The 17,511-nt window shown below is 42.4% G+C and overlaps 1 protein-coding gene across 3 annotated transcripts; it reads left to right on the forward strand.

Moving 5' to 3' along the window:
- The first annotated feature begins 449 nt into the window (after positions 1-449).
- On the forward strand, positions 450-17,470 carry LOC115133069 (transcription termination factor 1-like). Of its 3 annotated transcripts, none has more exons than XM_029665922.2 (11): positions 450-576; positions 12,200-13,347; positions 13,951-14,078; positions 14,265-14,450; positions 14,612-14,690; positions 14,931-15,055; positions 15,440-15,635; positions 15,763-15,855; positions 16,069-16,134; positions 16,414-16,499; positions 17,017-17,470. In XM_029665922.2, exons 2-11 carry the CDS (start codon positions 12,230-12,232, stop codon positions 17,175-17,177), a joined length of 2,238 nt encoding a protein of 745 aa, XP_029521782.1. In that variant the 5' UTR covers positions 450-576; positions 12,200-12,229; the 3' UTR covers positions 17,178-17,470. The 3 variants fall into 3 exon arrangements, with proteins under 3 accessions (XP_029521782.1, XP_029521780.1, XP_029521781.1); XM_029665920.2 differs by lacking the exon at positions 450-576 and adding an exon at positions 11,802-11,922; XM_029665921.2 differs by lacking the exon at positions 450-576 and adding an exon at positions 11,851-12,038.
- The last annotated feature ends 41 nt before the right edge of the window (positions 17,471-17,511 follow it).

A 17,511-nucleotide genomic window follows, 5' to 3' on the forward strand; every position in this document is an offset into this window, starting at 1 on the left:
ATCGTTTAACTCCTGTAATCACACATAATCCCTGGACTCTAGTGTGGAAACAAATGTAAGAGACCGAGAGGCTCAAAGGCCCTGGAAAATCAGCAGCAGTGCTTTTCTCACTTGTGGGAAAACTAAAGTATGGTTTAATGTATTGGGGAACTACAGAATCAATAGTGCTGTGAAGTCATTAGGTCTCATGTGATTGGGGAACACCCTTGCATTTCTCTCTGAATGTCTGAAAGCTACAGTTCCATGATGTCACATACCTCATGTGTCTGGCCATGTTCACTAACTACTGTAACACCCTCTGGATACCATGCAGTACCACACCCTCTTACACACCAGCCAAGCTTCTGGGAGAGTGCCCTGGTTCTCTTTTTATTACCATGGAGGTAACTCACTAGATCATAGTTGCCTCAGATTCCTGCAGGACAGAAAGACGATTGACTGTAATGTGTGGGTGGTGTCAATTTAGACGTCCTATTTTGGCCACTTCATTACATGTAAAACGAATGGAGCCGGCCACATTGAAGTTTGCATTACATGGAAGTATGGGGTCATTCGAATCTGGTGTCATAATTGAACGTAAGTGTTGCCAACTTATGTCTATTACATAACACACAATAGGCCAGGTTGGGAGTAAATGGGTGAGAAGGCTCATGCTAGCAGCCCTGAGGAATAATGTTATTGACATGTACTGTGTGTGTACTGTAACCAATACACTTTTAAGCTAGACTAGGAGTGACATTCAAAGTAGTCACCATTTCATTATTAATGGATAAACAGTAGTGTGTGTGTGTGTGTGTGTGTGTGTGTGTGTGTGTTAAAAAGCAGCTGTTAGGTATTAATAAGTGGGGTCATTTTAGCCTCAGTCATAGAGATGAAATAGAGAGGTATGGAGAAGAGCTCAGCTGGTCTGTGAGTTCATTCACTCCACAGGCATCAGCAGCCACAGAGGAACGTGACTCCGCACCATGCCTCACATTTTCAGCTCTCCCGGACTCTTGCTCTAACACACGCACGCACGCACGCACGCACGCACGCACGCACGCACGCACGCACGCACGCACGCACACACGCACACACACACACACACACACTCTCTCTGTCTCTCTGTCTGTGACACAGCATTCACTATTCTAAAACCACACTGGCTACTCACACACACACACACACACAGTCAGTTCCTCTACCCTCCCCTGAACTCGTGATCTCCAAACCTGGGTGTAGAAGTATACGTGCCGTCTCACACATAGTATTTCTCCTCAAGCAACCTCTTCACCCACTGAAAATGGAAAAGATGACCTGAATGATTATAGGCAATGCTATTACTACCCTGCCACACGAGATTATAATTTAATACAGATCAATTATAATCATTATGTTATTATGCAATGTGTATTTGGATTAGCTAGGTTTGGCCTTGTAAATAGAGGTTATGCTAAATATCTATCCAGATTTTATTTTATGTCACATGAACCTCTGGCATGACTGATGAGAAATTATTTCCTTCCTTTTCCGTTTAAACACTTAAAATGCTCTGAATGTACGTGCTTCAACATCATATTTTTCTCAAATGATGGCAGGAAACATTTGTCATGTTTTTGTTGGCATTATACCAAATTGATGTAACAGTTCAACAATCCAACTACAAAAACATACCCAAGGACATGCAATTCACCATTGACACGTTCAAAGCAGCAGAGGCTCCTCAGAGGAGTAAGGGGAGGACCATCCACCTCAGTGAATTTCTTAAAAGTGAAAATCCTGAAACCTTAAGAAACGTATCCTTTTTCGATAAAACTATACTAAATGTGCTCACGTCACCAAATAATTGATTAAAACACACTGTTTCGCAATGAAGGTCTACAGTAGCCTTAGCAGCACTCTGCAGGTTATCACCATGGTGTAGCCGGAGGACAGCTAGCTTCTGTCCTCCTCTGGGTACATTGACTTCAATACAAAACCTATGAGGCTAATGGTTATCACTCCCTTCCATAGACTTACACAGTAATTATGACAACCTCTGGACCTATCAGAGCTCTTGCAGCATGAACTGACATGTTGTCCACCCAATCAAAATATAAGAGAATTAATCTAGTACTGAAAGCATAAACTACAGCTAGTAAGACAATAGTTGAACAGTTTTTAACAAATACATTTCTTCCAAAATTAAAGAGAAGCAAGAAAGAGAGGGAGAGAGAACGTTAGAGAGAAAGAGAGTTATATTTGGTTGTACAGTCTTGAAGGAGTTCCCACATAGCCATTCTACAATCTAAACTTGATGCCCTCAATCTCACACAAACTATCAATGAACCTACCAGGTACCACCCCAAAGCCGTAAACACGGGCACCTTCATAGATATCATCCTAACCAACTTGCCCTCTAAATACACCTCTCCTGTTTTCAACCAAGATCTCAGCGATCACTGCCTCATTGCCTGCATCCGTAATGGGTCAGCGGTCAAACGACCTCCACTCATCAATGTCAAACGCTCCCTGAAACATTTCAGCGAGCAGGCCTTTCTAATTGACCTGGCCGGGGTATCCAGTAGAGGATGCCTGTTTTTTTAAATGCCTTCCTCACCATCTTAAATAAGCATTCAAGAAATTTAGAACCAGGAACAGATATAGCCCTTGGTTCTCTCCAGACCTGACTGCCCTAAACCAACACAAAAACATCCTATGGCGTTCTGCATTAGCATCGAACAGCTCCCGTGATATGCAACTTTTTAGGGAAGCTGGAAACCAATATACACAGGCAATTATAAAAGCCAAGGCTAGCTTTTCCAAGCAGAAATTTGCATTCTGCAACACAAACTCAAATAAGTTCTGGGACACTGTAAAGTCCATGGAGAATAAGAGCACCTCCTCCCAGCTGCCCACTGCACTGAAGATAGGAAACACTGTCACCACCGATAAATCCACTATAATTGAGAATTTCAATAAGCATTGTTCTACGGCTGGCCATGCTTTCCACCTGGCTACCCCTACCCGGTCAACAGCACTGCACCCCCCACAGCAACTCGCCCAAGCCTTCCCCATTTCTCCTTCTGCCAAATCCAGTCAGCTGATGTTCTGAAAGAGCTGCAAAATCTGGACCCCAACAAATCAGCCGGGCTTGACAATCTGGACCCTTTCTTTCTAAAATTATCTTCCGAAATTGTTGACACCCCTATTACTAGCCTGTTCAACCTCTCTTTCGTGTCGTCTGAGATTCCCAAAGATTGGAAAGCAGCTGCGGTCATCCCCCTCTTCAAAGGGGGACACACTCTTGACCCAAACTGCTGCAGACCTATTTCTATCCTACCCTGTCTTTCTAAGGTCTCTATGGGGGTGCCACAGGGTTAAATTCTTGGACCGACTCTCTTCTCTGTATACATCAATGATGTCGCGCTTGCTGCTGGTGAGTCTCTGATCCACCTCTACGCAGACGACACCATTCTGTATACTTCTGGCCCTTCTTTGGACACTGTGTTAACAACCCTCCAGGCGAGCTTCAATGCCTTACAACTCTCCTTCGGTGGCCTCCAATTGCTCTTAAATACAAGTCAAACTAAATGCATGCTCTTCAACCGATCGCTGCCTGCACCTGCCCGCCTGTCCAACATCACTACTCTGGACGGCTCTGACTTAGAATATGTGGACAACTACAAGTACCTAAGTGTCTGGTTAGACTGTAAACTCTCCTTCCAGACTTACATCAAACATCTCCAATCCAAAGTTAACTCTAGAATTGGCTTCCTATTTCGCAACAAAGCATCCTTCACTCATGCTGCCAAACATACCCTTGTAAAACTGACCATCCTACCAATCCTTGACTTTGGCGATGTCATTTACAAAATAGCCTCCAATACCCTACTCAATAAATAAATAAAGCTGTCATCAAGGCAAACTACTTTGAAGAATCGCAAATATAAAATATATTTTGATTTGTTTACCACTTTTTTGGTTACTACATAATTCCATATGTGTTATTTCATAGTTCTCATCGACGGGGCTGTAGTGGAGCAGGTTGAGAGCTTCAAGTTCCTTGGTGTCCACATCACCAACAAACTAACATGGTCCAAGCAACCCAAGACAGTTGTGAAGAGGGCACAACAAAACCTATTCCCCCTCAGGAGACTGAAAAGATTTGTCATGGGTCCTCAGATCCTCAAAAGGTTCTACAGCTGCACCATCGAGAGCATCCTGACTGGTTGCATCACTGCCTGGTATGGCAACTACAGAGGGTAGTTCGTACGGCCCAGTACATCACTGGGGCCAAGCTCCCTGCTATCCAGGATATCTATACCAGGCGGTGTCAGAAGAAGGCCCTAAAAATTGTCAAAGACTCCAGCCACCCTAGTCATAGACTGTTCTCACTGCGCCAAGTCTAGGTCCAAGAGGCTTCTAAAAAGCTTCTACCCCCAAGCTATAAGACTCCTGAACATCTATTCAATTGGCTACCCATACTATTTGCATTGCCCCCTCCCTCATCTTTACGCTGCTGCTACTTTCTGTTTATTATCCATGCATAGTCACTCTAATAACTCTACCTACATATACATATTACCTCGACTAACCGGTGCCCCAGGATATTGACTAGTACCCCCTGTACTGTATATTGTTATTTTACTGCTGCTCTTTAATTATTTGTTACTTTTATTTTTATTTTTTTAATATAGGTATTTTTAAACCGGCATTGTTGGTTAAAGGCTTGTAAAGTAAGCATTTCCCTGTAAGGTCTACACCTGTTGTATTCGTGACAAATAAAATGTGAATTGATTTGATATCTTGAAATAATCAATTGTCCATATAGGGACATTTATCAGAGGAATGTATTTAAACAATAGCAGTTCAAATAAATTGGGGCGGCAGGTAGCCTAGTGGTTAGCGTGTTGGGCTGTAACCGAAAGGTTGCTGTATGGAATCCCAGAGCTGACAAGGTAAAAATCTGTTGTTCTGCTCCCGAACAAGGCAGTTAACTCACTGTTCCTTGGTAGGCAGTCATTGTAAATAAAAATGTGTTCTTAACTGACTTGCCTAGTTAAATATACATGAAAAACAGTGGTCATGATGAAAGTGTGGTCTTCTTCGCTCTGACTCTTTCCCTTGTCTCTAGTGCCACCTGGTGGAATAAGACTGTCTCTCCTCCCTGTCCCTGGCCTGTCTGTCTCACCAGCGGTGTGCCTCTCTGTGTACAGAGGGAATCGAATCTCTTTTCAATGTTATGACTGTCCGTTCCTCCAGCACGTACCTGCCTGGTTGGTGGCACCAGCCTGTCCTATGCAGCACCCGGGTCCTGTCTATAGAACGAAGGCCCGGTGCTGAAGCAGGTCTGAGTTTGAGTTCTAAGATCAAGTTTCTGAGTCTGTGGCCTGAACACTTTGGTCTGGAAGGCAGGCCAGGGTCTTGGAGAAGACAGGTGGTTCTTGACTGGTTCCTGTTCTGGATCTGTTTCTGGCTGTGTGTGGAGGGTCCTGTTGGATAGGGCTGACAGGGATCTGTTTACGGAGGGGTCCAGAGGGGTGTGTGTGGTACCCCTGTACCAGGCCAGGTGGGAGTGGAGGGGTGTGGCTGTGTTGGGTCTGGTCCCCCTGCTTAGTCTCCTAGTGGAGAGGTGGGAGAGGGGTCTGGACCTGAAGACACAAGGGGACAAAGTTCTCCTTGATTCTGTGTTTAAATCCCTAAAAGGACTAGGTTCAACTCTGTTAGTTTAAGATTATTTACTTGAGGTCCTGGGACACAACAAGCAACTCCAGTCTAGACCCCATGTTTTGCAGTTTGCTATAGTTTATGTTCAATATGCAGTGTTGATCATTTGGCAAGCGATTGCATCGGTCAGATATTCTCTTACCAACCCAGTTGCTGTTTGAGGTGTGGCTAAACTTTCAATCCTGCACTGGGTCTTACTGTTGTAAGTCTCTGGTCAGTGTGTGATCAGACCCCAGGAAGCAGATGTACAAGTCCAGAGGTCTCTGCAGCAGTTCAACAGCCTCTCTGCTCTCTGTATTACTGGGGACCTGACACAGAAGCCTGCCTCCCATGGGAAATGTAAAAAGACACAATTGCAAGTCCACAGCACAGACCAAAAAACACACATTCACATGGATCCAAAAACACACAGCAAAGGCAGACACAGATAGACAAACAACCTCATACTGTAACGGCCGTTGATGGTGGAAGAAGGTGAGGACCAAAGTGCAGCGTGGTATGTGTCCATATTTATTAAATGAACACGGAAATAACAAAACTAACAAAGAGAACGCCCGAAAACAGTTCTGGCTGGTGCAGACACACAACAAAAAACAGAAAATAATCACCCACGAAACACAATAGAAAACAGGCTCCCTAAATATGGTTCTCAATCAGGGACAACGATTGACAGCTGCCTCTGATTGAGAACCATACCAGGCCAAACACACAAATAGCAAATCATAGAAAAACTAACATAGACAACCCACCCAACTCACGCCCTGACCATACTAAAACAAAGACATAACAAAAGAACTAAGGTCAGAACGTGACACATACTAATTTTATCCTGTGGACTAATGCTGAGGGACAAATAACATTTAGAATTAAAGTGTGAAAGGGGGTTGAAACACTCCTAATTAGAAGCTGAGATAATTACCACGTTTTTCTGTTTCGTTTTTCTAGTACTTTTTCCTTTGAAACACCGAACACCTGGCGACTGTGTCAGCGTGCATGCGCCCGGCCCGCCACAGGAGTCGCTAGAGCACGATGGGACAAGGACATCTGTAGTGATGCCTCAAGCACCACAGTGCCTTGGACCGCTGTGCCACTCAGGAGGCCGTTATTTTGGAAGTTACCTGTATATCACAGGAGGCTGCTGAGGGGAGGACGGCTCAAAGCAATGGCTGGAATGGAGAGTGACTCGAATGGTGTCAAACACCTGTAAACCATGTGTTTGCTGTGTTCGATACCATTCAATTGGTTTCTGTTCCAGCCATTACTATGTTGCATGGACTCACTCTGTGTGAAATAATAGTGTTTAACATGATTTTTGAATGATTACCTCATCTCTGTAACCCACACATGCAATTATCTGTACGGTCCCTCAGTCGAGAAGTGAATTTCTAACACACATTCAACCACAAAGACCAGGAGGGTTTACCAATGCCTTCGCAAAGAAAGGCACCTATTTGTAGATGGGAAGGGAAAAAGCAGACATTGAATATCCCATTGAGCATGGTGAAGTTATTAATTACACTTTGGATGGTGTATCAATACACCCAGTAACACCACAACAAACCTGCCAAGAAAGGGCCGCCCACCAAAACTCACCGACCAGGCAAGGAGAGCATTAATCAGAGAGGCAACAAAGAGTCCAAAAATAACCCTGAAGGAGCTGCAAAGCTCTACAGTGGAGATTGGAGTATCTGTCCATAGGATCACTTTAAGTCGTACACTCCACAGAGCTGGGCTTTACGGAAGAGCGGGCAGAAAAAAATAAGCAAACATGTTTGGTGTTTGCCAAAAGGCGGGAACTGGGAAACTGGTCAGAATTGAAGGAATGATGGATGGTGCTAAATACAGGGATATTCTTGAGGGAAACCTGTTTCAGTCTTCCAGAGATTTCAGACTGGGACGGAGGTCCACCTTCCAGCAGGACAATGACCCTAAGCATACTGCTAAAGCAACACTTGAGTGGTTTAAGGGAGACATTTAACTGTCTTGGAATGGCCTAGTCAAAGCACAGACCTCAATCCATTTGAGAACCTGTGGTATGACTTAAAGATTGTTGTACACAAGTGGAACCCATTCAACTTGAAGGAGCTGGAGCAGTTTTTCCTTGAAGAATGGGCAAAAATCCCAGTGGCTAGATGTGCTAAACTTATAGAGACATACCCCAAGAGATTTACAGCTGTAATTGCTGCAAAAGGTGGCTCTGCAAAGTATTGACTTTGGGGGGTGAATAGTTATGCACGCTCAAGTTCTGTTTTCTTGTCTTGTTTCTTGTTCGTTTCACAATAAAAAATATTTAATATCTTCAAAGTGGTAGGCATGTTGTGTAAATCAAATGATACAAACCCCTCAAAAATCAATTTTAATTCCAGGTTGTAAGGCAACAAAATAGGAAAAATGCCAAGGGGGGTGAATACTTTCGGCAAAGCCACACTACTTGAAAATCTGTGGCAAGACCTGAAAATGGTTGTCTAGCAATGATCAACAACCAATTGGACAGAGCTTGTGCTAGCTGTTACACCCTCTGGGCCATGTTCACTTACTACTGTAACATCCTCTGGGCCATGTTCACTAACTACTGTAGCATCCTCTGGGCCATGTTCACTAACTACTGTAACATCCTCTGGGCCATGCTCACTAACTCCTGTAACATCCTCTGGGCCATGTTCACTAACTCCTGTAACATCCTCTGGGCCATGTTCACTAACTCCTGTAACATCCTCTGGGCCATGTTCACTAACTCCTGTAACATCCTCTGGGCCATGTTCACTAACTCCTGTAACATCCTCTGGGCCATGTTCACTTACTACTGTAACATCCTCTGGGCCATGTTCACTAACTACTGTAGCATCCTCTGGGCCATGTTCACTAACTACTGTAACATCCTCTGGGCCATGTTCACTAACTACTGTAGCATCCTCTGGGCCATGTTCACTAACTACTGTAACATCCTCTGGGCCATGTTCACTAACTACTGTAGCATCCTCTGGGCCATGTTCACTAACTACTGTAACATCCTCTGGGTAGCAGGGAGGTAACTTACTAGACTAGATCATAGTTGCCTCAGATTCCTGCAGGACAGAAAGATGATTGACTGTAATGTGTGGGTGGTGTCAAAGGTACACTGTCGACCGCACTGAAGTTTTCAGCCATTTAAAACACATAGGCTCGTCCACATTGAAGCTGTCATTACATGTACAGTACCAGTTAAAAGTTTGGACACACCTAGTCATTCAAGGGTTTTTCTTTATTTGTACTATTTTCTACATTGTAGAATAATAGTGAAGACCAAAACGATGAAATAACACATATGGAATCATGTAGTAACCAAAAAGTGGTAAACAAATCAAAATATATTTTATATCTGCAATTCTTCAAAGTAGCCTATGTACAGTAGTAAACATGCAGCGGAAGGAGTGGTAGTAGGCTTTGTAACGTGAGGTTCTGAAACCAAGAGTGTGCAAAGCTGTCATCAAGGCAAAGGGTGGCTACTTTGAAGAATCTCAAATATAAAATATATTTTGATTTGTTTAATACTTCTTTGGTTACTACATGATTCCACACCTGTCTACCGGTCGTCCCCGCCTCCCGCTAACACAGCAGGCGGGAGGCTGGGGTGACAGAGTGCACTAGCTAGCTTGATAGTTAGCAACACCACATGCTAGCTTGATAGTTAGCTAGCTGGCACACAGTGTCACAGCAGGCCGGAGGCTAGGGCGACACTGGGTACTGTCTAGGTTGATAGTTAATGACATTGTGTGCTTGCTAATTAGCTAGCTATCACCCAGTGTTGCCTCCCATCTGCTGTGTAATGGAGTCTTTAAGGCTAGCTGGCTCCCTGACAAAAAAAGTATTGAAACTGCAGTAAAAATGCAATAAGTGCAATCGACTGTGGTATTTTGGACGCAGTAATTGCAGTTACACTGCATAATTACTGCAGTACAAAAAAATTGTCTTATTTTGGATGCAGTATTTGCAGCATTCTGCAGTTATACTGCAGTGTACTGCAGTTACACTGCACTATGACTGCAATCTGTTTTTGTATGAGCAAAGTTAGCACAGTGTCCTTCCCGTCTACCGAACACCTGCCTTCAGCGTTGTTAACAGAACTGCGGGAAAACAGTGCTTGGCAGACTGGTGTGAAGGACACTGTCTACCGGTGTTAGCTACCATTTTTGCCCCCGCCCCTTCTTCTGTGGGGTTTATAGGCTGTTGGCATCCAACATTATTGTGCATTAACAGCACCTTCTGTACTGGAGCACCCCCGCCTCCCGCCTGTCCTAACATACCAATAGAAATATAAAGAGGGGTTCCTGCAGATGCCGGAATGCCCACATGCCAGTTGCAATTGCACCCTTCTCACTTGTTGTGGGATAGGAGGAGGATGCAGGGGAAAGGATTGATAGTAGGCTTTGTAACGTTTCTGAAACATGGAGTCATTCTTTGCCTATGTGAAGAATAAACTGAATGAAAGAAAGTACAGGGAGGAAAAACGGACAAGCAAATCGTATATATGAGTCTCCCCTGTGAGCAAAATGACCAAATCATTTGACGTTCATTGGTGTCAGGCGGTGCTCCCAGGGTCATTTATACACATTGGATACTGAGGGGTAAAAGGTTGGTGCTGCTTTTGGCTCATATTTTCAAGACCTGAGCTATTAATGACTTGAGTCAAGTGTGATTTTTTTCAGCATAAAGCTGAGTGACTCAGTCATACACTAGTTTTGTGGCTTTTGTCCAAAATAAATACGCTATACTATAATGCAGAGTTAACAACACATTCTTTGTGATCATCTTTAATAAATACTATTGTTGACCAATTTAAACTGCCCATGTTGTGTGTGAGAGAGGTAGATTGATAGCCTATCTAGGCTAGAGAAAATATTGTATCCTAATGTTGAAAGGCTGCCAATGTATTGACTGTGTAAGTCATGGTGGATAGGTATATGAAATGTCAGGACAACTTCTCTCTTCAATTACAAATCTTTAAGTAACTCTCCAGATGGTAGGCTACATGTTCTCTAGTATTCAGACCTGACATCAGACCGAGCACTGTGCGCTGTGGCATGGATTACTTTTATCAAACCAATCCAAACCAATTTCAGGCTGTGTAGACTAATACTGTAAAGTATATCTACATTTACTTTAGAACAAAAATATAGGCTATTATAATGACTTATACCTGAGTTAAGCCTATAGAAATAGCATACCAAAATCTATTTATATCCGTCTATAACACACACCACTCATCGCTGGCCATTGCTGACTGTATTTAGCTCTTAAAATAACCACATAAAGGTTCTCCAATCTCAAAGATTTTATCAACAGAAGCACAATTAACAGATCTCTGAAATCTTCTAAATATGATCTGCCTAACTATAGTGTTGTCATAGCAGCAGTGGTGTAAAGTACTTAAGTCAATATACTTTAATGTACTACTTAAGTAATTTTTGGGGGTATACATTTTTTTTAAAGGAAATTGTGCCATCTGCTTTGCTTAAATCGTTTTTTTTCTCCATTGTTTCCTAAATGTGACAGCATGGATAGGCATGAATTTATGCAGTTATGGGAAAAGTACCCAATTGTCACACTTGTGTAAAAGTATAGATATATTAATAATAACTTTTGGTTGTCAGAGAAAATGTATAGAGTACAATATTTTCTTTAGGAATGTAGTGAAGTAATAGTTCAAATTATAAGGAATTTTAATTGATTTAAAATGTTACTTTTATTTTTGATACTTAAGTATATTTTAGCAATTACATTTACTTTTGATACTTAAGTATATCTAAAACCAAATAATTTTAGACTTTTACTCAAGTAGTATTTTACTGGCTGACTTTCACTTTTACTTGAGTAACTTAATATTAAGGTATCTATACTTTTACTCAAGTGTAACATTTGGGTACTTTTTCCACCACTGCATAGCGGAATATTAATCTAGACCTACAAATCCTAATTGTTGGGAATTACACGGGAATGCAGATGGGAGACTCGTGGTCAGAATACCAGGCAGGCAGCCATTGCGAGTGTAGTTTACCAGTCAAATTGCCAGGGTTGAGATGTTCCAAATTCGATCAATATGTTATATTTCTATGATACATCCACCACAGAGTGGCAGTAGCTAGCTTTGGTCAGTCACACACATTGCTAACACCAAAGAAGATATTTACATTTCCGGCTATGTCGCTTTTGTCAACAAAGAAGTTACGGTGTTACTTTCCCCACTTGTTCAACCTGGTGAATTTATTTTTCTTTACGAGTTTTATCATGTTTGATTTACACAGCTAGCTAGTCTATTTGGATGGACTATCACTAGCTAGCTCGTTATCCCAACATTGATCACACTTGTGCGCGTATGTACGAAAAAAGTGAACTTGTGTTTTAATATGAACGTATTTTGCTAATCGAATTATGGTAGCTAGTTAACGTTACATAGCTGCTAAAGTTCATGCCTATCCATGCTGTCACATTTAGGAAACAATGGAAAAACATTAATATTGTCTTTCTGTTACAGATAGAGAAAACAGGTTATGCTGTAGCCACCATGATGGGGACTTCAACATCCACTGAACAGGGGGCTAGGGAGAATCCCATAGTGCTTGAGATGTCTCGAATATCCCCTCTTACATTTGAAGACACTCCTGAATTAATCTCATCAGTGGCACCTGATACAGTCGAGGGATTCATAAAAGACAAAAAGAAAAAGAATAAAGCACTATCTGAACAGGGACCAGAAGAACCGGCAATTGAGCATAATCAAAAGGATGGTCACCGGTTGACAGTCGAGAAAAGAGGTAAAGACCCTAAACATAAAGAGCAAACAGTGACTGAGCTGGAAGTGGTGGAGAAAGAGAGGAAGAAACTTATACAAGGAAACGAAGAGAAGCAGCCAAATGTTATTCAAGATGAAATGGAGGTACCAGATCCCGAGGAACAAACTGGAGGGAAAACAAAGAAAAAGTCAAAGAATCTTCAAACACAACAGGTGGGAGCGGATTTAGTGATTGCTGATGAGAATAATATGAATAGCCGGAAGAATAAGAGAAAACATAATGACATTGAGCCAGAACGGGGGATAGACAGTGTCCTCTCAAAGGCTGCAGTAGATGTTTCAGCTGTAACTGCACCAGATGAGGCCAGAAAGAGTAAGAAGAAGCACAAGAACAGACAAACAGAACTTGAGGAGGGAGCGGAAAGCTGTCGGACAGTTTCAAGAACAGCAGATGATCCAAAAATCATAGAACTGCACCCTGAAATGGTCAAGAGAGGTAAAAATGTGGTAACTGAGGCAGAGGAGAATGTAAAAAAAAGGAAACGAAATAAGAAAAAACACACAGAGAGTGAACTGAACGATTGTCCAGATAAAGCAGACCTTCCAGGTATAAAAGAACAAACTGAAAGAAAATTGAAGTCAAAGAGGCCAAAAACGGATGGAGAGTCTGCAGCAGTGGAGGTCAGCGGGAGAAAGAAAAAACACCGCAGAGAGTCAGACAAGGGAATGGACAGTGTCCACTCTGCAGCAGATGTTTTGGATTTAGCTGTTCCAAATGACAACAGGACTCATGATGCTGGAACAAACGGTGAGACAGAGGGCGCCCATTCAACCATGGTTGAGACAGGGACCAAACACAACAAATCCTGCCTAAAGAAAGAAACTCTCGTGTGAGTAGGAGACCTGGTTCACTTGTATTGAAGTGTGAATCTAGCGTGTTTTGAAAGAGTGATTTCGCCAAATGAACACAACCATTGACAGTGGGGCAAATCCACAATAATTAATGTATGCCCAACAAAAACCAATGGTTGCAAAGTTAAACAATCCATACAATTCTAGGCACAACAATGACTTTTAACCATTTCCACTGAATATTTTACAAACACACATTTGAGCTACTTGTTGAACATTGCAGATGCAAAGATTGGTTACAGAATGAGTGCACCAGTTGCACAAACCCTCAATTCTGTTACCAATCTTTGCATCTGCAATGTTTTTCAAATAAATGTATGTTTGTAATATTTTCTGTGTAACTTGCTAAACGTTGTTTGACATACATTTTAAAGTGAAATTTGAGTCCCTGCATCACTCTGTTACTGTGGAGTCGCCCAGTTGCATTTGCTGGTGAAAACCATACATTTTGTGAATGCTATGTACCAGAATGGAGCATCTTCCTGTGGAGAGAGGAAGGCATGTCTCTCTTGCTCTGTCGACTCAGAAGTGTGTTTAGTTAGACGTCACGTTTATGATTCTCTCCCCTCACTATGCTACAGTGTGGACGACTGGCAGGCTCTGAATGATCTCAAAGACTTCATTCCCAACGTTGAGTCAAAGTCTGTTGACGAGATCCATAAGATGATAAAGTATGATCTTGATCGATTCAAGGAATTCCGAAGACAAGGTAAGCTTATTCTTCAGTCACTCATGGTTCAATATCTTTAAGTGTTTATCGCATCATTATGTAACATTGTAGCAATGATATGTAAGATGTTACTGTGTTTAGAGATGTGACTGATTGTATTATCATATATTTTATCATTTTAGACCCAGTCAGTTAAGCCCATGTGGAATCTTCTGTTGTTCCCAGGCCTTTCCCTGCGAAGTGGAAGATTCAATGCGCAGGAGAACGAACGACTCAAGAGTAACGTCTACGACTTCCTGTCTCTCGCTGGGATTCAGAGTGGCTCTGAGCTCTTCCATCCACAGCGCTTCAAAGAGGAAGAAGCAAATATCAAGAAATTGAAGTGTCAGCACAGATTCCATGAAAGAATAGGTGTGTCGTCTTGTAGCCAGGTTCATTCGATTAGAAAACTTTGACACAAGTTTTTAACCACATTACATCCCTGTTCTTCAGCATTGTCTACAGTGGCCAAAAAATATGCTAAGCAATTTCCCAGAAAACTGATCTCACCTCTTCCTAACCTGTTGTTCCAGGTGAAGGAATACCGAGGCCTTGGCATCAAATCTATATACGTGGGAGGAAAATGTTTGATGGCAGCAACTACAAGGGCAGGTAAGACGGGGCTAGTTACTATAAGGAAATGACCTTCACGGTCATAAGCGGCTATCCCTGCTTACGTTATGTTGCCTCTAAATACAGTGTACGAAAGTATAGTAATATTGAATTGACATTTTCTTGAAATTAGTCTTCACAACTGTGCTATTGTTCTGATATGAACCACTTTATGGTTTGCTAATATTTGCAGACATCGAGGCACTTTGAATGATTATTTCCTTGATTTCCTTACCGAAGGTTCACCGAAGAAGAGCTTCACACTTTGAAAAAACTACAGGCGTTGCACGGCAACAAGTGGGCGAAGATCTCGGCGTTGACTGGCCGAAGCGAATCGGCCCTAGAGAAACGTTTTGCTCAAATGTGTAAGTCGTTGGGAACTGGAATCTGCATAAGGTGACTCATTGCCACTGTTCGCCCCCAGCGCCTTAGTTATTGTTTTTGTATTGTTGATGAAACGGAAGAGAGGAATGTCCAGCATCGTGGTACAAAATATAATCACAGTACATATTCTGCAGTTCTATCACGCGGGCAAGGATGGCCGAAGGAAAATAACTGATGTTGGAAGTAACTTTGTTGTAATATCCCAAACAAATGTCGCAGTTTCACCAAGTACAGATTACAGCTTTAATATGTTGACTCTGACATCCTTGCCGGACATTCTGCTCCACTCATCTTTTGGGGAAATGGTTGTTTGTGTTGTTTGACGTGGGGCAATGTTCACGCTTTGTTTGGTGTGTATTTCTCAGCCGCAAACAAAGGTGCGTGGACCGAGGAAGAACTGAAAAGACTAATGGAAGCTGTGCGGAAGCACCTGGTGGGACAGGCAGAGCCTGGCAGTGGACCGGCCACCGTCAGGAAAGACCAGCTGTACAACAACATCCCCTGGACAGATGTGTGCCAGACGGTTGAAACGCGCCACTGGTCCCAGTGTCGAATAAAATGGTGGGCGGGGAGTTTCAGGGGTAGCGGTTACAAAATAAAACCATTGTCATTGAATTGTTTACACAAACATTGATTCAGAACTTTCGTCTTGACTTTTGAGGCTGTATCTTTGATACAACTTTTCCAGGTTGGGTGTTTTGAAGCACAAAATGGCATATGGACAACCAGTATTCAGTGGACACACGAAATCATTACAGGGCAAAGTGGATTTGATCAAAGCGTAAGTGTGTTGATTTCCATTCAATCTATGCGATGGTGAATCTGTTTTTTTGATTCTTTGTTTAAGATTTTTTTTGCCCGGTCTAGTGATGTTACTCGGACCTTTCTGCACTGTCCTGATACACAGGACAAAAGGTAGACTTTTGGTCCTGATATCAGCATGTGAAACTGTTGCATTGTGAATCTTGATTCATGTCATTTTTGACCTTTTCAGCTTGAATGCAATGCAGGTGGAAGATGTTGCAGATATCAACTGGGAAGAAATGGCTCGCACAATTGGGTAAGAGGTTGTTATTGAACACAGATGTTTTAGACAATGTGTCATGGATTTGCCTTGTTGCGTTTGTGACCTTTTCACTGAGGGAGGTTTGTATTGTGTCAGTATTAACTTTTAGCATTGGCAAGTCTCTCAATAGAACGCTGAGATGTCATTGAATTAGATCAATGCATGACAAAGCCTTTACAAATGTTTTCCATCTTCTAGGAGTGTGGAATGCAATTGTGCATGTCAGTGTGATGTAATGCATTGCTATGTGCTAACATTTCTATCATTTTTAAGGGATGTTACTCCGCGCTACGTACAGACACACTACTACAGGCTAAAGGTAGCCAAGGTTCCGTTGTGGCAGAGCATGTCCTTCTGTGGTAGGTGTAAGCTACTGTCATACAAACACTATCCTCTTATTTTAAAGAGTAGGGCAGTCCCACTCCTTTTGTATTTCTTGTTTATTGGACAGGAGAGAGAGTGCTAGAGGACTGGGTCAGATTCAAACCCATGCTCACAGTGGTAGTACACAGTACCTGTGAGCCTGAGGCAGTAGCTTAGACCACTGTACAACCCCAGGCGACCACCCAAAATGATCTATCGCTAGGTTTTTAGCATTTCGTTAGAATAGTTGTGAATCAATAGGAACAGTGACGACATAAAGGGAGAAGAAATGTTGCTTGGTCCTCCTTGACCGTACTATTTAAATTTAATGGTGCTTTGGGGAAGAGAGCTTTGATCTAGTCCCAAATCACACCTATTCCCTATAAAGTGCACTCCTTTTGACCATGGGCCCTGGTCAAAAATAGCACACTATATAGGGACTAGGGTGCCGTTTGGCACGCACATTGTTTGCTGGAACCGTTTACAGATTTTATTTCTGTATTTTCTTTTCAGAGATCATCGACTTCCTCAACAGTAGAGTTCTCCCCAATTGTGAAGAGCGCCTCAAAGTTCTGATAAAGTCAGGAGAGGTGGTGTCCAGAAATGATCCTCAAGAGCTCTTCCTACTCTCTGAGATCTTTGATAATGAGGATAGTGACGTTCAGAACAGCTGAAGAAAACAGCACGTGGACCTGGCTTAAGGCCCCACTGTGGGGGTAGCTGTGTGCCCCTCTGTCTCACAATTAAGGATTCAGCTCGTTCATGGAGGTGGTTAATGATGATCAACTTATTTGTAACTAAATGTTCATTTGCATTTCTGTAAGATGTTACAATGTCATGATTCACTTTGATTTAATGCATCTGGTGAATACTCAGATGAGAGTTGTATTATGTTTGCAAAATCTGACAGGTGACATTTTTATAGAATCCCATTTTATTTTTGAGAATAAATGTCTCTTTGCTTCAAGTTGCTCTGCCTTGATTGGCCGGTCTACATCCATGTTTTCA

This window comes from Oncorhynchus nerka, linkage group LG8 (genome assembly GCF_034236695.1).
Source record: "Oncorhynchus nerka isolate Pitt River linkage group LG8, Oner_Uvic_2.0, whole genome shotgun sequence".
Lineage (NCBI taxonomy): Eukaryota > Metazoa > Chordata > Actinopteri > Salmoniformes > Salmonidae > Oncorhynchus > Oncorhynchus nerka.